A 21,219-nucleotide genomic window follows, 5' to 3' on the forward strand; every position below is an offset into this window, starting at 1 on the left:
GTAGATGCTTGCAATGAAAGAATCTCAACTGAATTTGAACTGTGGTAATGCAACGAGCTGGAGGAATCCACTATGGGGGAGTTGGGGGAATCCCAGTGCCTATAAAACTGTGTCACATAATGCAATGTAATCAATAAAAAAAAAAATGAGCTTCAAAAAAAAAGAAAAATGTGATGTGTTTCAGGCAAAAACCGCTAAAAGAAAAATGCGTACTTACTTGTGTCTAATAACAATGATGGGTACCTTTATCTTTTATATCTTCAAAGCTTCTTAGAAAATTTTCCTAAGATTCAAAGTGGATACAGTGACCTACCTTATCTTCTTTTCAAGAAACTGGAATGTGCCAGAAGGATATTATCTCTTTTGTGCTGTTTGTTTATATATTGAGAAGTCTGAGATTTTAACAACTGTACAAAAACTGGCTGCTTTCTCTGTGTGTTTCCTTACAGGTACTATTTGATACTCAGGCTCCACTAAATGCCATCAACAAACTCCCCACTGTGCCAATGTTAGGCTTGACGCAGAGAACCAACACTGCCTACCAGTGCTTCTCCATTCTGCCACAATCTTCCACCCACATCAGACTGGCCTTCAGGAACATGTATTGCATTGACATATACTGCCGGAGTCGAGGTGTTGTGGCAATACGAGATGGTGCATATAGTCTTTTTGATAACAGCAAGTTAGTTGAAGGTTTTTATCCTGCACCAGGACTAAAGGTAACAGATTTTAGCGTCTTAGCATGAGTAGTTATAAAAATTATCTCAAACAATTCCTTTGAGGTGAAACTAATGGGAAAGTAATGCATTCTTTTTTAAAACTTAATTAATTAATTAATTAATTTTTGACAATCTTTGCATAATTAGGGTAAAAAGGTTCAAGCACTACAGGAAAATGGGTAAGACAATTAGTTCCATATGGTTTCCTTCATATATCTGAGGTAAAAGGGGATTTTTTTTTTTAAGATTTTTTATTTTTATTACAAAGTCAGATATACAGAGAGGAGGAGAGACAGAGAGGAAGATCTTCCGTCCGATGATTCACTCCCCAAGTGAGCCGCAACGGGCCGGTGAGCGCCGATCTGATGCCGGGAACCAGGAACCTCTTCCGGGTCTCCCACACGGGTGCAATGTCCCAAGGCATTGGGCCGTCCTCAACTGCTTTCCCAGGCCACAAGCAGGCCACAAGCAGGCCACAAGCAGGGAGCTGGATGGGAAGTGGATCCGCCGGGATTAGAACCGGCGTCCATATGGGATCCCGGGGCTTTCAAGGCGAGGACTTTAGCTGCTAAGCCATGCTGCCGGGCCCGGTAAAAGGGGATTTTAAGGGAGAAGCCCCATCCAGTCTGCCACCCACCCCATGTCCCAGATGTGGGGCATGCTCCAAGGGTCTTGTTGAAGTGGTTTTGATAGTTCAGAGTCTCCATTTGCCCAGTTTTTCACTGCCAACATATAGCTGAGGTGGTTGATTGACTTGTTCTGTCCTCTGTCTTTTGATGGTTAGGGTTCTGAGACTGGCAGTTCGATTGGGGGGATCCCCAAAGAAGCTTTGTCTGAGGTGTTCCCAGATCAGATTCTTGTATGTACTAGAAAGCACAGGGCCCGGCACAGTCCATTGCCCTGATCAACTGGTAGTTGCAATTGCTGGGTTGGTTCTGTTTCCAGCCCTGTCTTCTTCCACTGGAACCAATGTGTGCTGCAGTCGAGCCTGGTTCTGCCCAGCACATACTTGGCCCTCACACAAACCAGTGTGTGCTGCAGCCTAGTTGGAGCGACCCACAATAACCCTCACCAGGTGCGCCCCCTGCCCTGGTTTGCCAGTATGTACAGCAGACTAGTCCAGTCTGTCCCATATCCCCTTTGGGTCTCATACATGTCAATGGGTATTAAAGCCTAGTTCCATCTAATCAGCTCAACTATCCAGCCTTCACGGATGTTGTTGGGTGTCTCTCTGTTTAGCCACCCCAGGCCCTGTCCTAGTTTTCGTGCCCTTCCATGGGGGTGGTAACCCAAGAGGGAGGAGCCTACTGTTTCCATCCCAGGTCACTCCCACTCCCGGATTATGCACTCTCCAGGTGATTCTGTGGTTTAAGTTGACAGAACTAGCCCCCAGTGCTAGCCTCTACCAGCTGATGCTGCAGCAAAGCTCCCAGAACCCTCACCCACTCTAATTGTAGATTGTACCAGTAGGATCAATCAGCCCAGCCTGGCTTTTCCCTGATCTAGCTCACATGAGGCCCACAGGTGTTGTAGCCCTGCCTTGTCTGGTCTGCCCCCAACCCAGCTCACGCTCTCCAGTGGGAGTAGCTGTCCAGCAAGGGAACCAACCCTTAATCCCCCTGCCAATTCTGCCCCCTCCCTTCCTGGTTCTCACATGTGCTGTTGGGCACTGCGGTCACATCTGGCACAGGTAACCTCACCTTGGCATTCCGTGTTGTGTACTGCTTTTGTCGTGACCGAACCTGGCCTGACCCGCACTCTATTCCAGTGCTTAGATTTGCCAGTGGATGACATGAACTGGTTCAGCGTGGTCTACCCCGGACCCATGCGAAATGTATGCCAGTGGGACACTTTCCATGGCCTTCTCTGGGCTGTTTCCTTTCATGCTTCTTGTGCTTACCTGCAGGGTCTGTGTCCTGCCAGAGGAGTTGCCCAGGCTCCTCCATCAGAACCCCTCCTAGTGCCAGATTTCACGCATACCGGGGGGTCCATGAGCCAGCCCTACTCAGTTCACCTCCTGTCCTAGCAGGAACAGTGGCTTTTCCTGACTGACCTTCAACCCAATCTGGTTCTTGCTGTTGGATGTTTCAGCCCAGCCACGGCTCGTCCATACCCACATACGTGGCTCAGTAGGGCATGAGACCTAGCCTAGTCTGCCCCACTTCTACCCTGGTCCTCTAAAACAGCAGAAGGTGTTGGAGTCTGGCCCGGTTTGGTGCGTCCAATCCCAGTCCACACTTGTGCCAAGGGAGACTACAACTGTATCCTGACCAGAACACAGCCCCCATTCCAGCCCCATGCCCCTTGGTGCGAACCTCAACCCAGCTAGGGTGTCCCCTTAGCTCCCCAACTGAGCCTGTTCCCAGCCAGTGTTCAGCAAAAACAATGCATTCTAATTTAAATTTTTCATGAAAGGGCTTCAAACAGTTAATGGAAAATGCATGTTATCAATTAATGCCATTTTTGCCTTGGAGTTTTTCAAGCCACCTTGTAAGCAACAGTGTTTATCTATTTACTGTGCAGCTTCGAGTTCTGATTAAGTTCTGTGCCAATGTGTACAGAATGATAGAAAATCCTTTCCTTTTTTTCCTACCCTGTAGTGGATAATTTAGGTGAAAGTTACTGAAGAGAGTCAAGCTCGCTCTTTGGAACTCTAAGGAACTTTGAAAGTAGTCTTTATCATTGATTATCGAAAAGTTTTGGTCATCAGCTTGACTCTGATGCTTTTCTAAAATGTAAGGTCATGGGCCAGAGCTGCTAGATTTTCTGGTGAGATTCTATAGTGCATGTGTATATATTTATAGTTTGTGATTAAATCATTCTAGGAGGCTTTTGAAAAATAGTCCTCTGCAGCCATTCTTGTCGTTGTCCTGCTCCTTAGACACACATGTTTTCAGCTCTCAAATAGCTGATTCTCTTGGTAGTTCTATCTGTATCTCTAAATAGCAAGCTCCTACCACTATTGGCTCTCATTTTGGTTGAGTGAATTATCTGATTCTCAGAATGGAAATGACAATTTTATTTTTGAAGGATATAGTTTATTTATTTGAAAGGTAGAATGACAGAGAGGGAGAGATAGAGAGACCTTCCATCTGCTGGTTGACTCCTCTAAAGGCTGCAACAGCCGGGAATGGGCCAGGAGCCTGGAGCTCCATCTGGGTCTCTCATGTAGCTTCAGGGACTCAAGGACTTTGGCCATCTTCCATAGCTTTCCCAGGCATGTTGGGGAGCTGGGTCAGAAGTGGAACAGCCAGGACTTGAACCTGTGATTTCATATGGGCTTAGGCAGCAGGTTAACATACTGTGCCACAATATCACTGGTCCTGACAATAATTTTTCTTTTTTCCAATTTTCTTTATTTTAGTGCATTTCTTCACACATTCAGGCTGCTCCTAGTATATCAACATATTCTTCTTTCCTCCTCTCTTGGCAATATGGTTAGATACCAATTTGGTTAGGTAATTTTTTTTTTTTAAAGATTTATTCATTTTATTACAGCCAGATATACAGAGGAGGAGAGACAGAGAGGAAGATCTTCCGTCCGATGATTCACTCCCCAAGTGAGCTGCAACGGGCCGGTGCACGCCGATCCAATGCCGGGAACCTGGAACCTCTTCCAGGTCTCCTACGCGGGTGCAGGGTCCCAATGCATTGGGCCGTCCTCAACTGCTTTCCCAGGCCACAAGCAGGGAGCTGGATGGGAAGTGGAGCTGTCGGGATTAGAACCGGCGCCCATATGGGATCCCAGGGCGTTCAAGGCGAGGACTTTAGCCACTAGGCCATGCCGCCAGGCCCCTGGTTAGGTAATTTTTTAGTGTTTGCGTTACGATGAATATGGAAACGCCATTGCATTTAGTTTACTATAATTACTTTTATTTCTTTAAATTATTTATTTTTCCATTTTATTTGAAAGACAGACAGATAAAAGAGATCTCCCATCTGCTGGTCCACTCCCCAAATGCCCACAACAGCCAGGGTTGGGCCAGGCTGAAGTCAAGAGCCTGGAACTCCAACTGGGTCTCCCACCTAGGTGGCAGGGACCCAAGCATTCAACCTGTCACCTGCTGCCTCCAAGAATGCGCATTAGCAGGAATCTCAATCAGAAGTGGAGGAGCAGGACTTGAACCAGGCACTCCAATGTGGGATGTGGGGTGTGGGTATCCCCAAGCTGCAACCTAATGCTGCACCGTATGTTTTCCCCTTCTTTTCCTTTTTTTGCTCAACACTTCTTGGGAATTATTAACTGTTTTTTTTTTTGTTTTTTTTTTTTAGCATTGCTTTTTCTGTACTTCACTAACTCAGCCTTACCCCCCTCTCATTATGTAACTCTTCTCTAAGTACATTCAAGCATATCTGATGCCGTATCAGCCTCATCTTAAATATCTTCCCTGGACCTCTCATCTGCTCCCTTTTGGACTGCTAGTGCTCCAGGCCTTTTGTACAATGTTGACTTGAGACTCTTCAGCAGGATGAAGGGGAGGTTCCTTCACTTCTCTGGTGGCACATGGCCTGTATCCTATGACTTGGAACTCATATCTTGTTCTTGGTTTACTTCATTGTTTTGTTGGAATGCCTTCTAGGACATTTGTTTCATGGAGATGAGGTTGAGACTTTGTGTATCAAAAAGTAAGGTTGAGACTTTGTATCTAAAAGTGTCCTTAGTTTACCCTAATCTGAGGATGTCTAAGTGGAATCATTTATTGTAACAATTTTGAAAGTATCACTTCGTTGTCTTCAATGTTCCCCTGTGATTGCTGCGCCCTTTAATGTTCTAGTTCTTGAATCTTACATGATTGTGCTTTCAGTGTGGAAATTTGCATCCTCTTGTTCTGGGGGATTTTTCTACATATTATATCATGATTCCTTTGCTTTGTTTTCTCTGTTAGCCCATTTAGATACCTCTGCTGTTTTTATGTTTAATGTCATGGCCTTGTCCTTTAATTTTTTTAATTTTTGATTTTTGTCTGCTGTTTTCTCTGTGTCTCTGTTTTTGGGAGTTTTCTTCTGCTTTTCTAATCCTTCTGTTTTTTGTTTTCTTTTTTGCTAAGATCTTTTTGTGTATAAATATTTCATTTTATAGTATCCCTTTATGACATCCTGTTAGGCTACATTGTCTTCCCTTACCTTTCTTTCTGAGTAATCTCCGTTTCTGCCACTGTGCTTCCCACAGTGGGGAGTTGACCCCGTTCATTTTGGTGTCCTTTGTGAAATATTAAGTGTTAGTTTACTTTTATTTAAAGGAAAACTATATTGACTGTGGTCTTCATTGCAGGATTATTTACTTGGGCTTGGTGGTGGTGGTGGTTAACTCCAGATGTCCGTAGCTTTTGGTCTTCTGTTGGGATGATGCGAGTACCAAGAAAGAGTGTGCAAGCTTTCCGTACAGGTAGCATGCATCTGTTTCCCAGTTCAGGTGAAGTTAAGTGAAAGCAGAAAACTGTTTTCCAACTTTTAGTATGTGAGATATTAGTCCTCATTTTTCATTCGATACTTTTCTCAGTTGATTTTGCATCCCCCCTGGGTGGTGTAGATGTTCCTCCAGGGTGGCGGGGAAGATCTGGTGAGTTCAGTGAAAGTGGCAAAGGATCTGAGAGGAGTTCTGTGTCCATTGAAGAGCTTTTCTTTTTTTTTTTTCCCACCCAATCCTTCTGTTATTAGTCTCACGCTCATCCTGCTGCAAGGGTATCTGCCAGTTTCAAAGTGTCTTGGGATCTGGATGGAAATGGCTTTGTGTCTTGGCTTTCCCCACAGCTTACTTAGGATGCAGTTTTCTTGCATCAGATGGTTTAATTTCCACTCGTCCATCAGCTGTGCTGCCTCCAATATAGATTACCATTTTCTGCCTTCCTTTTTGTCTTTGTGACTTAGTGCCTTAATTTTCTTTTCAGTAGTTTTTGTGAGGTATCGGAAAATGGTGAAGCATATGTTGTGTTATAAAGCAACATGGAAGTTGGATGATTCACTTTGAATAGGTCTCTAGTGATTCTGATGAAGTAATGATAGACAATTTTTTAGGAGTGTGAAGGTGGGAAATATTAAAGAATCTGTGCCTGAGATGCAAACTAGGTGATCTTGCTCAGTTTTTGGATGACGTTCTGTAAAACAAGGCTGTCCCACTCTGGTGTTTCAAGATGTAATCAGATATAATAAAAACAAGAAAGTTCCTTAGGTTTCTTACTCAGTTTTCTTGTCATATTTTCTAGTTTGACAGTGAGAAATCTAAATGGAAAATTTGCCGAGTCATTGTGGTTACATGGCCATTCATTTGTTCCCCCATTTCCGGTCAGAAGTTAATTTCTTTTTCTACTTTCTTTTTTCTTTTCTTCTTCTTCTTTTTAAAAGATTTATTTATTTTTATTGGAAAGGCAGATATATGGAGAAGAGGAGAGACAGAGAGGAAGATCTTCCACCTGATGGTTCACTCCCCAAGTGAGTGCAACGGCCGGTGCTGCGCCGATCTGGAACCAGGAGCCAGGAGCTCTTCTAGGTCTCCCATGTGGGTGCAGGGTCCCAAGGCTTTGGGCCGTCCTCGACTGCTTTCCCAGGCCACAGGCAGGGAGCTGGATGGGAAGTGAGGCAGCCGGGATTAGAACCATTTCCCATATGGGATCCTGGTGCATGTAAGGCAATGACCTTAACCACTACACTGTCGCACCGGGCCCTCGGTCAGAGGTTAATAAGAAATATTTTGACCTGGCGTTAAGAGGTGCCAGGGTGTGCTTTTTTCTTCAGTGCTTTGCTTGTGTAATTCTTCTTAGTTGAGAAAGATTTTGTACTTAGCTGTTTTTTATTACCCTCCTCAATTACCCTCCTTCACAATGTGCACTGTCTCTTTTAGGTTGTCCTAATAATCTCAGGGATGGACATATGTTTATTTCTGTTTTCCTTCAGCTAGGTAGTAACCTGCATTTTATCTGTTTCTGTTTGTAGACGTTCCTGAATATGTTTGTTGACAGCAACCAGGATGCTCGGAGAAGGTCTGTGAATGAGGATGATAATCCACCGTCTCCTATAGGAGGAGATATGATGGATTCGTTAATATCACAACTGCAGCCACCACCCCAGCAACAGGTACTAAATATCAAGTCAAAGTTCCATATAGTGTCACATTGGTGTAACTTCACAGGTTCTAGGAGTGTCGGAGCTTATTTGTTGAAAGACCAAGATGTCTGTGGTGGGCCCACGGTGCTTAGGAAATTTCTTTTTCTTTCTTTCTTTCTTTCTTTCTTTCTTTCTTTCTTTCTTTCTTTCTTTCTTTCTTTTCTTTCTTTCTTTCTTTCTTTCTTTCTTTCTTTCTTTCGCTCTCTCTCTTTCTTTCTTTCTTTTTTATTTTTTTAAGATTTATTTATTAGGAAGGCAGGTTTACAGAGAGAGGAGAGACAGAAAGATCTTCCATTTTCTGGTTCACTCCCCAAATGGCTGCAATGGCTGGAGCTGAGCTGACCTGGAGCCAGGAGCTTCTTTCAGGTCTCCTGTATGGGTACAGGGCCCCAAAGAACATGGGCCATCCTCCACTGTTTTCCCAGGCTATAGGCAGAGAACTGGATGGGAAGTGGAGCAGCCAGGTGTTTGGAGGTGAAAGATTAGCCAGTTGAGCTGTTGTGCCAACCCCTCAGGAAATTATTAGGAAGGGGAACATGGCTTCCAGTGGTAGAAAGTGAATAGTGCCTGAGATAGCATGAATCTCAGACATTGTGATCACCTGTGTGCTTAAGATGGTGTTATTTGCTTGCTGCAGTGGAAACATCAGCTGTGGGATTTGAGATCTTTAGGAGAGCGTCCTTACCACGTCCTGAAAGGCCCATGTTATTAGAGTAGGTAGTATGCTGTGGGGTAGTGAGCTAAACCTCTGCCCACAGCAGTATCCCATATGGCTGCTAGTTTGAGTCCTGGCAGCTCCACTTCCCATCCTGCTCCCTGCTCATGGCTTGGAAAGGTAACAGAAAATGGCCTTGGGATCCTGTATCCATGTGGGAAACCTGGAGCAAGCTCTTGACTCCTGGCTTCGAACCAGCCCCTCTCTGAGCGATGCAACTGTTTGGAGAGTGAACCAGCAGATAGAAGATTTCTCTCTCTTGCTCTCTCCCCTTCTCTCTTTGTAACTCTGTATCTTTCAAAGAAAATAATAAGTATGTGTGTATACATATATATGTATATATATTTAATAGCAATCCATTTTATTTCTGATGTTTACCGAGTTGAGGGGGATTCATGCTCCTGTGGACCATCGATTATGGTAGAGAGGGTCAAGGATGGCGGAAAGTGATGAGACAGCTGCCTCCAGTCTCCTTCCTGTATCTGGGGAAAGTGGAGAGAAGGGCAGGTGGCCACTCCCAGCGGCTCAATCACATCAGAACCTGGGATGAAAAATGGCACCCAGTGTCATCCCAGATACATTATTTTAAAGAGATGTAAAGTTGTATTGAAAAGCCCATGTTATTAAAGTAGAGCAACATGAACCAAATGTCTAGTGATTTGTACACATTTCAGGCCATTTGGATGAGCCCATTGGAGAGCCTTATGCTCTGTCATCTTTGCATCTTGATGCTTCTGATAATTGAACAGGCCCCCAGGTGAGCCTTTGTTTCTCCACTTAGGCTTCTGGACTAGCAGGCAACCGGTCATCCTTCATTCCTCCTTGTCTCCTTCACCCCTTCTCCAGTCCTTTGGCTCTGGAAAGGCGTCTATCTCTGGCCTGAAATCTCCCATGGCTCCATTTTTGCTGCATGAGTATGCTATATGCAAAGGTGTCTTTGACACAACCTTCAGATTTGGTCTGTAAAAGAGCTCACTGCTTCTCTTTGAGAAGCTTTCATAAAGTAGCATTGCATGGAGCTAGCATCCTACAGTGTCCACTTAGCTTGTTTGGATGCCCAGCTTTGGCTGTGGTGGCTTGGTAACTGTAACTTTTCAGTGTCAACATTTTTGGTAAAATAACAGACTTACCTGAAGGAAGGTTGTTTGGCAGGTATGTTGTCCCTGAATTTCTGGCCTCCTTATTGTTTGCTTCCCTCTTTGGCCTTCATGAAGATGAAGGAAGAAGTTCAGTAAAATTCCACCTGTCTCTGTGTATCCAGGCTACGGGACTGTAATGACAGATGTTGACTAGAATATAATACTCTTGCTCTAACAAAGCTGGGCCACCACTGGGGCAAAGTGCGTTGATCAGCAGGTGCCACAGCAGGAGTTTTCTTGTAGAAGCCCCCTTACTTGTGTTATACATTTCTCTTACACCTGTGTGGAACAGGGGAGGAGCCACATCCATGAGCTCTATATACCTGTAGCATTTCATACCGAACATGAGATTGATAATTAAGAAATTTGTTCCAAGTTAAGACAGAAAGATGGACGTACATAGATGGAAGACAAAAATAAGGCATTCCGTAAAAGTTGTAATTTAGCATTAGTGACAATTTGGGAAATTTTCTGCTTTTAAGGTCTCATTAAACCTTGTTTTTAAACATGAAAGTTTGATTTTTTAAATGCTAGTCGGAATGTTTTAAAAATAGTATTTGCTAGCTTTGGCTAAATGTCTTCAGACAGTGGCTTCAATGTTAGGGACTCTTGAGGGCTGAGTATTTTTTATTAAACAGTTTCAATTTTATTTCCTTTCTTTTTATTGCATAGTTATGCTATATACTGCCTTGTAAGCTATCAATCTCTTTGATAAGGTACTTGTGTAGAAAAAATATTCAGTAAGGGATTTATGTACATTTTACTTGATGTTAGCAAATAGCCTTATTTCCTTTTTTAATAAAATGATCAGTTTTAGTTGATAAGCCAGTCCATTGGAAAAAAGCAGCTTGGGAATGTCACAAGTTTAATTAGAATGTAACATAGCTTAAGTGTGCAAAAGAGAGCACTTTTAGGCCGTGCGCCCAGCACTGTGGTTTGGCTGAAAAGGAGGTGGTGGGTGAAGTTGGGGTGCTCTGCAGCCCGCTGTCCACCCTGCAGCTGGGAGCACCTTGGCCAAAGTGGAAGCCTGAAAAAGAAGAACAGATTCCTCCTCCTGAGCCATGGCATATCCGTTATACAGAAGTACCACTTTGGGGAACAGTCTTCAGGAGAGCCCAGATGAGCTCACAGTCTCAACAGATCACCCCCGATTTGCATTTCAAGTTCTACTTCAGTTTGATAAGGCTAGAAACTCAGCATTGGCTCAGAGGGTCAGGAACAGAGTCAGTTTCAGGATATTGGCTCCAATACTACAGAATGAATGGGAAAAAAATGGCTTTTTAATGCCATCTTCTGTTATTACTCATCACTTTTTGAAGAAGCACATGGAAGAGACTTTATTTATTCTAGCATTGCAGAAATGACTACACTGTGCTATATCAGAATCCCAGCAGAAGGAAGCTTGTTTCTCTGCAGCCTCTTAAATTATCTTTATTACACAGCATGAAGAAAATATAGCTTTTTAAAAAATGACAAAGCAGAAGTTGTTGTCTTCCTAAGAACATTCTTTAATAAACTCATTTTAAAATAAAAAAAAAATGTGCAAAAAGAAAGGTGCATGCTACATTATTGGGTAGAAGAGTATACTTGAATATGTGATTTTGTAGCTGTGAATTTAAAACTTGAATTCTATAATTTCTTTAAAGTAGGACAAGTCAGTCACAAAAAAGAAACTGCAATTTTTAAGATCCAAGGTATTTTACAAAAGAGGGTATCCTAATGGCCAGTAAGCACAGAAAAAATGTTCTGACATTTCACATCAGAAAACTGTACGACTAAAACCACCGTGAGATTACACTAAGTACTTGCCTGATAACTCCTGCCAACTTTTGGTATTAGGAACAACTGAAACTCTTCATTTACTACTGCAAGGTGTGTCACATGATACGGTTACTTTGCAATAGTGTTGAGCAGTACTCCAGCTGAATGTCACACATGCCTATGAGTCAACAGTTCTGCTCCTAGGTATGTATGCAATAGAAATGTGTCAAAAGCCCACAAAGGTTGGTGGCAGCATTATTTTTCCATAAAATTATAAACAACCCAAATGTTCATTAACAGTACTATAAATGAATAAGTTGGGAATAGTTATATATGGAGGATTTTATAGAAGTGAAGAAACAAAGTAACGCTACAAGCACTCCCCTGGGTGAATTTTACTAAGACAATGTTAAGCAAGAGAAGCCAGACACCATAAAAAGTAACTCAGCATTTACAGAAGATGCAGAAACAGGGAAAACTAAGCTTGTGTGATAGAGGTGGCTCCAGTGCTTATCTTTGGCGAGATGGGAGAGATGTGGAAGGCGCACGAGGGCCTTTGGGCTGCTGGTAATATTAGCTTGTCTGTGTCCAGTGGTAGCTACCTTTACAGAAGAGTCACCAAACTGGACATTTAAGATTTCTGCGTTTGTTGTGAATTAGACTTCAGTTTTGAAGAATACAGACTAATAAGATTATCCTTGGTTTTCATTACTAGAGATGAAGATAAACATGACAGAGATCAGGCTGAACTACCATCTTTTATTCACTCAGAACTCCACTAAATACAAGATGCACTTTCTTTATGTACTGCTAAGAAAGTAAACATATGGTCAGTTCAAGTAACAAAACATGACTGCGCTCTGATTGCAGTGATGTTGGAGTGTGGGGAAGTAAGTCTTAGAATCAGTGAAATAGTGGATAAATGATATAGAAAAATCAGTGATATGGTATACAAAATGAGGATAAAACATTTAGAAGATTGAAAAGCAATTATTTTGGGTGTGTCAATATTGTGTAGTGGGTTAAGCCTCCACCTGTGGTGCCAGTATTACATATGGGTGCCAGTCAAGTTCCAGCTGCTCCACTTCCCATCCAGCTCCCTGCTAATGTATCTGGGAAATTAACAAAAGATGGCCCAAATCCTTGTGCCCTTTCACCCACGTAGGAGACCTAGAAGAAACTCCAGGCTCCTGGCTTTGCACCAGCTCAGCTCTAGGCATTGTAGTTGTTTAGGGAGTGATCCAGTGGATGTAAGGTCTCTTTCTCTCTGTGTAAATATGCCTTTCCAATGAAGAATATATCTTTAAAAAAAGAGAGAGAAAGAATGATGTTTCAAGATCAGAAACAAGGAAGATGCGGTCTTGACACATTTTAAAAGAGTTTACTTTTTTTTTTTTTTTAAGATTTATTTATTTTCATTATAAAGTCAGATATACAGAGAGGAGGAGAGACAGAGAGGAAGATCTTCCGTCCGATGATTCACTCCCCAAGTGAGCCGCAACGGCCGGTTCTGTGCCTATCCAAAACCAGGAACTTCTTCCAGGTCTCCCACGCGGGTGCAGGGTCCCAAAGCTTTGGGCCGTCCTCGACTGCTTTCCCAGGCCACAAGAAGAGAGCTGGACGGGAAGTGGAGCTGCCAGGATTAGAACCGGCGCTCATATGGGATCCTGGGGCATTCAAGGCGAGGACTTTAGCCGCTAGGCCACGCCGCTGGGCCCAAAAGAGTTTACTTTTAAGAAAAGATTTTTTTTTTTTAAAGATTTTGGCGGTTGCAAGGTGAGGGTTTAGCTACTAGGCTACCACGCCAGGCCCTTGAAAGAGTGTTTAAAGGACTGCTTTATTGATATCTGTTTTGCACATTTTCTTAACTCATGTTTCCTATTTGGTAACCAGTTTAGTGCATAGATGCTAACAATGTAGCCTTCATTAGGTAAAGTCTTTAGTCTGTTGATGGTTGGCCAAGTTTAATGTTTCGTTCTGTTCTTTCAGCCGTTTCCAAAGCAGCCAGGAACATCAGGCGCTTACCCTCTTACTTCACCCCCTACGTCTTATCACAGCACAGTTAATCAGTCTCCCTCTATGATGCACACACAGTCTCCAGGTAAGATCTTACTCTCTTGTCATGTACAGCTTTCAAATCTAGCACACACACGTATGGATGGGAGCCACTGTGCATCCCGGTCTGTGGCTACTTACTTGCTGTTTCTTCATTATGTCAGAGTTGGGTGTAATTTGTGCTAATGGCTCAGGAACACTTGAAAAGATTTCAATTAAGTGGCACCATTGTCCCCCTACAACCTGACCTGTAGCACATCCGAGGAATTCTAATCACAGCAACCTGTTACAGGTTGGCCAGCTAAAGCCTGAGGGTCAAAGCCTGTCCTCTTTGTAAATAAAATTGCATTGGAAATCAGTCCCCATCTGTTTATGTAGTATCTATGGGTGCCTTCCTACTGTGTCAGTGCTTTATACAAACAGGGGGGCTCAGCTTTGGTGGATATGAAGGTTAGCCGACTCCCCAGCATCCAGATCAGGTCATGTACTGTCTAGACAAGATGGCCTTGCTGGTTGCTTCGTGAAGTACCTCGTCAAAGTGCATTTGGGCTGAACAGAAGACAGGACACATTATGAAACTGTAAAAAATTCTGATTTATGCCAACAGATATATTTGGCTTTAGATGTTCACACTGAAAATTGAAATTTGCAGGGCCTACTTTTTTTTTTAAGATTTATTTTATTTTTATTACAAAGTCAGATATACAAGAGAGGAGGAGAGACAGAGAGGAAGATCTTCCGTCCGATGATTCACTCCCCAAGTGACCGCAACAGCTGGTGCTGCGCCGATCGGAAGCCGGGAACCAGGAACTTCTTCCGGGTCTCCCACGCGGGTGCAGGGTCCCAAAGCTTTGGGTCATCCTCGACTGCTTTCCCAGGCCACAGGCAGGAAGCTGGATGAGAAGTGGAGCTGCCGGGAGTAGAACCATTTCCCATATGGGATCCCGGCGCGTTGAAGATGAGGACTTTAGCCGCTAGGCCACGGAGCCGGGCCCAGGGCCTACTTTTCATTTATAGAATAAAGAAATTTGTGCATCTGTGTTAGCAACTTTTGTGGACTAACAGAACCTGTTAATCTATAGATGAGAAAAGTAGGGACATCACTTGTTAACCAGTTACTTATATTGTAAAGTAGGAATATCTAAAGCCTTTTATTTAGTGAGGTTATGAGAACTGGATGAAAGAATTCCCATAAAATATTTAGTTGTGGTGCTTGGCATATGAAGGACCCCTCTTCTGACCAGCAGCTTATCTGCTTTGTTGCCCCGACGGGGGCTCTTGACATCCAAAGCTGCACAGGTGTTAGAGCTGAGTTCCTGGGTCCGGCGCTGTGACTTTGTGGCTAAATCCTCACCTTATATGCGTCGGAATCTATTATGGGTGCCGATTTGTGTCCTGGCTGCCCTGCCTCGTATGCAGCTCCCTGCTTGTGGCCTGGACAAGCACTGGAAGATGGCTCAGTGCCATGGGACCCTGCAACCCTGTGGCAGACCCAGAGGAAGCTCCTGGCTCCTGGCACTGAATTGGCTCAGCCCCAGTTGTTGCAGTCATTTGGCAAGTAAACTAGCAGATGGAGAATGTTTTTCTCTCCTCAAATCTGCCTTTCCAATACAAATAAATAATGATGAGAGAGAGAGAACTGAGTTCCGATGCTCTCGCTCTCAGTGTTCTTTCCCCCTGCCCCCCAAACACACACACACCCCAGCTCAGTAGGTGGGAACCCTCCTTTCTGGCTGACATGAGCTTGTAGTCATGCACAAACTGGCTTTCCATGCCTTCAGAATTTACCTCGAATCCAACCACTTGCTGTTGCTGCAGCCTTCCTCTACGCTCCTAGTGCGCTCTCACTAAAACACGTCTCTAACTGGTGGTGTCTGTCTCTTCCCTTTCCCTTGCCCTGCATTGATTTTTCCAGAGCAGCTGAAGTCCTCTAGTGGCATGGATGTTAGCTCATGGCTCCTGCTCCAAACCCAGCACTGGTTTCCTACTCATTCAGGGTGAACCCTAAGGCCCTACAGTGACCCACAAGACCTCATGTGATCTGGCACTCACTCCTGTCTTGTGAACATTTCTCTCTCTTTTGAAAGATTTGTTTCTTTTTATTGGAAAGTCAGATTTATGGAGAAAAGGAGAGAGAGAAAAAGGCCTTCCATCTGCTGGTTCCTTCCCAGGCAACAAGCGGGGAGCTGGATGGGGAAATGAGGCAGCTGGGATACAAACTAGCTCCCATATGGGATACTGGTACTTGCAAGGGGAGGAAACACTTCCCACTCCCTCCGCGGTGAATACCTCTGATGGCTTCTCCCATGCACCCTGTTCCAGCCACATTGCCTCATACATGTTAAGGATACTGCTTTTCCATTTTTGGGCTTTCTCAATGGCTCCTCTGTTTGCTTTGACTATCTTATCCCCTGAATACCTTTTTGCCTTATCCTTCACTTTCTTCTTGTCCTTTCAGCTTTGCGAGGTCTTATGATATGCAAAGGATATCCACCTCTACCACTACACCAAATTGCCCACTTATCTTGTTCTCATTTACTCTGTTATTTGGCAGATAATTGTATTTCTCATTCTACTAAAATATAAACTCCCCAAGGCCTGGAATTGTTATGTCTTTTGTTAACTACTGCATCCCCAGATGCCTAGAATAGTGCTCAGCATGAAGCATGTTTATACCTGCTTTTGAATGACTGAAAGTGTAAAGGACAAAGTGCACCAGATTTTTAAAAAGTTTCATCGATGTAAGAGTTAGAATTACGGACCCATGGATTTGAGCCCTCTCTTTTTAAATAATGAAATCTTTTTAGTTTTTCCTTGCGTTACTTACGGGCACTTTACTAATTATTCATTAAACCTGTAGGGAGATTTTAGCTTGGGCTCTTTGGACAAGGCATAGTTTGTGTCCTGCAAGATCATCTGTAATTATTTTCCCTTACTAGGAAATCTGCACGCTGCCAGCTCCCCCAGTGGGGCTTTGAGAGCCCCATCACCTGCGTCCTTTGTTGCCACTCCTCCCCCATCCTCGCATGGAATCTCCATAGGACCAGGGGCCAGTTTTGCTAGTCCACATGGTGAGTCCGTACATGGAGGTTGCTATAGTTTAAGAGCTTAATGTGATAGTAACTTTTTTTGTTTAACAAATGCCCTTATTGCAAAATTAGTTTGTTTATTATTGAGGAAATAGTCAAAGTATTGCTGGAACAAATAGAAATGTTTCCTGACCCCACCATGCAGAGGTGATGAATGACTAGTTCGATTCCTTGGCTTTTGTTTGCGTCTTTTGTGCTCGCGCTTCCTCTCACTCACTGCTTGCATGCTCGCTCATATCCCTATTGCTCTCACTTGCTCACTACCCATCGTCTTGTCCTCTCTAACAGCACCCTCACGGGGCACTCTAACATATGAATTATTTTGAAATTTGAAATGTTAACATTTTATCTAAAAAAAAAAAAAACCCCGAATCTTGAGAACTGATTCAAACAGATGAAAATCTATTCTTCAAATAGATAAAGGATAGAAGAGCTAGTGATTTTGCCTTTTTATTCCACCAATCACTTCCTCTTCCCAGAGCCATTTCATGTTATTAATTCTGTATTCTTGCAGTGTTGTTTCATAGATACACATGTCATATATGTGTTTGCCTTCTACACACATGCAGCATATTGTACGTTGTGTTCAGTGCTGTTTTCATTTAATATATCATGAATTCTATACCATCTCCTAGCATAAAAAGTTTTGTTTATAGACTGTGTAGCCCCTGTAATTTTGCTTTGTTCTATTACTATTTGTAGGAACATCTGTCAGTAAAAAACTCTGTATATCATACTAAATAGCTTTGTGTTATCCCTTTGTCAGTATTACACATTTTAAATGTTTCCCTTTAAAAATGGTGCTGTCTCTATTGACATGCGTTATTATTTCTTTAGATAAGTTCCAAGAAATGGAATAGCTGTCAAAGGATTTGAGAAATTCTAAAACTTTCAAAACATACTGTGAATTGCTCACCTGAAAAGCTGTGCCAGTTTCCTATAGCATCATACAAGAATATATGTTTTCTTGCATGAATGCCAGCACAGGCTATTAAGAGTTTTAGAAATCTTGGCCGTTTTGATAGGTGGAGATTGATATTGTTAAATATGTGTTTCTTTGATTATTAGTGAAGTTGAACCCATTTTTTATGTTTATTGGTCTTTGGTTGGTATATCTTAATTTGTGCCTGCCAGTTTTTATACTTTGCCAATGTCCTTGTGTGTGGGTTTTTTTTGTTTGTTTTTTTTATTGGAAAGTCAGATTTTCAGAGAGGAGGATCTTTTGTCTGCTAGTTCACTCCCCAATTAGCTGCAGTGGTCAGGCTGAGCCAATCTGAAGCCTGGAGCCGGGAGCTTCCTCAGGGTCTCCCATGGCAGGCGCAGGGTCCCAAGGCTTTAGCCTGTCTGGACTGCTGTCCCAGGCTGCAAGCAAGGAGCTGGATGGGAAGTGGAGCAGCCAGGATGTGAACCAGTGCCCATATGGGATCCTGGTGATGCAAGGCGAGGACTTTAGCCACTGGTGCTACCACATTGGGCCCTTTTGTATGTGTGTGTTTTTTCTTACTGATTCTTAAGACTTCTTTTTGCAAGTAAAGACCATTTGCTGTCTGATATATTTGGTAGAAGTGTTTCCTCAGTTTGTTTTAGAGGGCATAAATAATATGTTGAACATGTTTGAAAGCTGAAATTTAAATCTCAAATTGTTTATGAAATCATTGCTGTCTCTTTTTTTTGTTTTAAAAATTTATGTATAGGAGCCCAGTATGATGGCTCAGTGGCTGAAGCCTCACCTTGCCAGCGCTGGAATCCCATCTGGGCGCTGGCTCATGTTGCGCCTGCTGCACTTCTCATTCAGCTCCCTGCTTATGGCCTGGGAAAGCAGTGGAGGATGGGCCAAAGCCTTGACACCCTGAACCTGTGTGGGAGACCCAGAAGAGGCTCCTTTCTTCAGATCAGCTCAGCTGTGGTCGTTGTGGCCATTTGGGGAGTGAACCAGCAGATGCGAAAATCTTTTCCCTTCTGTTTTTGCTTCTCTCTGTGAATCTTCCTTTCCAATAAAAACAAATCTTTAAAGAAAAAAAAAAGGATTTATTCACTTGGGAAGAGTTGGAGGAAGAGGGAGAGAGAGAGAGAAAGAGATCTTCCTTCTGCTGGTTTACTTCCCAGATAGCTGTAAGGGCCAGTGCTGTGCTGGGCTGAAGCCAGGAGCCTGGAGCTTCATCTGGGTCTCCTTACGTGGATAGCAGGGTCCAAACATTGCTTTTCTCAGGCCATTAGCAGGGAGCTGGAGTGGAAGTTAAGCAACCAAGATACAAATTGGCAGCCATATGGGATGCTGGCATCGCAGGAGGCAACCTTAGCAGTCACAGAAAACCACTGCTCTCAAAACTTGATTCTTGATCATTTCTTTGTCAATGTAGCTTTTCCTAGATAAATAAAATGGGGCATTTCCTTCTTCACATTCTTCTCTGAATAAAATGAAAAATTATCTTATCAGGGTTTTAAAGTACAGTATTTCAGCCGTTAAAAGAGCTTTGAGGTTGTTGCTGTCTGTTTCTCAGCATGTGATTGCATTGATTGACATGTATTGCATATGTGGAAGCTTGTGTGAACGTAAATTTTATCCTTTCTCTGTCTTTTCTGATTCTTGTATCACATTAGAAAGCACATAAACTACACAACATAAAGGCTGAAGCTTGATATGTTACGAAGCATCAGGCTTCAGTGAGCTACCTTACCAAAAGAAAATGAAATTATCACCATGTAAGGTTTTGAGTACTGTCAAATAACTTTGGGTTATTAAAATGTAGAGTTGGAGAACCATTTGTTTACTTTTTTATAGGAGCTCTTGACCCTAGTTCCCCTTACACTATGGTGTCACCAAGTGGCCGAGCAGGGAATTGGCCAGGGTCTCCACAAGTGTCTGGCCCCTCACCAGCAACGCGCATGCCAGGAATGTCACCCGCTAACCCATCCCTACATTCTCCAGTTCCAGATGCTTCTCATTCCCCTCGTGCTGGAACAAGTGAGTGCTGTTAGCATTTTTATATTCTTTTTAAAATATAACCACTAAATGGTCTATTTTATTCCATCCTATCATTTGAAAAGAATGACCTACTTTTTGAATAGGGATCCTTTTTTATTTATTTATTTTTTATTGCAAAGTCAGATATACAGAGAGGAAGATCTGTCTGCTGTTTCACTCCCCAAGTGGCCACAATGGCCGGAGCTGAGCCGATCCAAAGCCAGGAGCTTTTTCCAGATCTCCCATGCGGGTGCAGGGTCCCAAGTCTTTGGACCATCCTCCACTACTTTCTCAGGCCACAAGCAGGCAGCTAGAAGCAAAGTGGGGCCGCTGGGATTGGAACCGGCGCCCATATGGGATCCTGGTGTGTGCAAGGCAAGGACCTTAGCCACTTGGCTACCACGCTGGACCCAGGGATACTTTTTAAATAACTGAAATTGTTATCCTAAGTCAGTTAAGTTGAGAAGTAAGCCACATTTTAAGGCAAATATCTTTTCCAGAAGTCCTATGAATATCTGCCATGATTGCTAACTTCTGGTCACCATATTGGACCTTGAAGTACATTCTGGTAGATGACAGAGAACTAACACATAAGAGAAGACCTGTAACTTTTAGTGTCTTAAAACAAACGTCATATGCTCACACTGGCTCAAAATTCTGTGGGTTTGCAGGCTCTGATGCACTTGCTTGTGTGTGGGTTGGATAGGGGCTGCTTGTTCTAACATGGCCTCAGTTGGCATGTTTTCTTCTCTCTCCACTGTGTCATCCTGCCTAATCCTGTACTTGTTCTCATGATGGCTGAGCAGGGTCCCAAGAGAGTGAGTAGAAAGAAAGCTAGGCTTGCAACTAACCCCGTGTCACTTCCTCCACCTTTTCTTGACCACCAGCAAGTTACAGGGCCAGCCAGATACCTGGTGGTAAAAACTGTCCCTTCTTCCTGATGGAGCTGCAGCATTGTCACATTGCAAGGGGATTGAATTGTGCGTATGTGTGTGTGTGTAACTATGGCACTTCCTGCTACCAAGGAAGTAGTATATGATTATCGCATCATCAAAGTTACTGAAGTAGTGCAGATTGATTTAGTATATCAGATAACTGTAATGCCAGCACAAGAGTGAGGTAGCATGTGATTGTCAATGAAATGACGTGTTTTCCTTTCTAAAAGGTTCCCAAACAATGCCAACGAACATGCCTCCACCTCGTAAACTACCTCAGCGCTCCTGGGCGGCATCCATACCCACCATCCTCACGCACAGTGCCTTGAACATTTTACTGCTGCCCTCTCCAACGCCAGGCCTCGTGCCCGGCCTGGCAGGTAGTTACCTTTGTTCGCCACTTGAGAGATTTCTTGGATCAGTCATCATGAGACGACATCTTCAAAGAATTATTCAACAAGAAACGGTATGGATATCTCGTGATCTTCTAAGTAGTGATTGTCAAAGACAGGATGCTAACTTGTCCTGCAGCTTATGTCAGAACTCAAGTGACATCCCATTACTTCTTTTAGTCAGCTGGATAGAGTTGTGCTTTTCACCTGTCCTGTCCTTTAAAATGGACTCCACTGTTCTTCTCTATTCAAATGTTAGCATATTTCTGCACTTTGTAGTTTGTTGTGCTGTGGCTTGCACACATGCTGTGTGGCTAACATGGGTGTGGAGATGGTTCAGCAAGGTAC

General features: G+C 43.3%; 1 protein-coding gene across 4 annotated transcripts in view; it reads left to right on the top strand.

Moving 5' to 3' along the window:
• MED14 (mediator complex subunit 14) overlaps positions 1–21,219 on the top strand; it is an 82,272-nt gene that overhangs the window by 49,233 nt on the left and 11,820 nt on the right. Inside the window, exons 21-26 of one of the 4 annotated variants that reach the window (XM_058659010.1) lie at positions 450–719; positions 7,650–7,790; positions 13,425–13,536; positions 16,430–16,561; positions 19,362–19,544; positions 20,710–20,945. In XM_058659010.1, coding sequence (XP_058514993.1) covers positions 450–719; positions 7,650–7,790; positions 13,425–13,536; positions 16,430–16,561; positions 19,362–19,544; positions 20,710–20,945 — 1,074 coding nt within the window. The remainder of the gene's footprint in view (positions 1–449; positions 720–7,649; positions 7,791–13,424; positions 13,537–16,429; positions 16,562–19,361; positions 19,545–20,709; positions 20,946–21,219) is intronic. The other 3 variants (XM_058659012.1, XM_058659011.1, XM_058659013.1) reach the window with 3 other exon arrangements.

This window comes from Ochotona princeps, chromosome X (genome assembly GCF_030435755.1).
Source record: "Ochotona princeps isolate mOchPri1 chromosome X, mOchPri1.hap1, whole genome shotgun sequence".
Taxonomy (NCBI): domain Eukaryota; kingdom Metazoa; phylum Chordata; class Mammalia; order Lagomorpha; family Ochotonidae; genus Ochotona; species Ochotona princeps.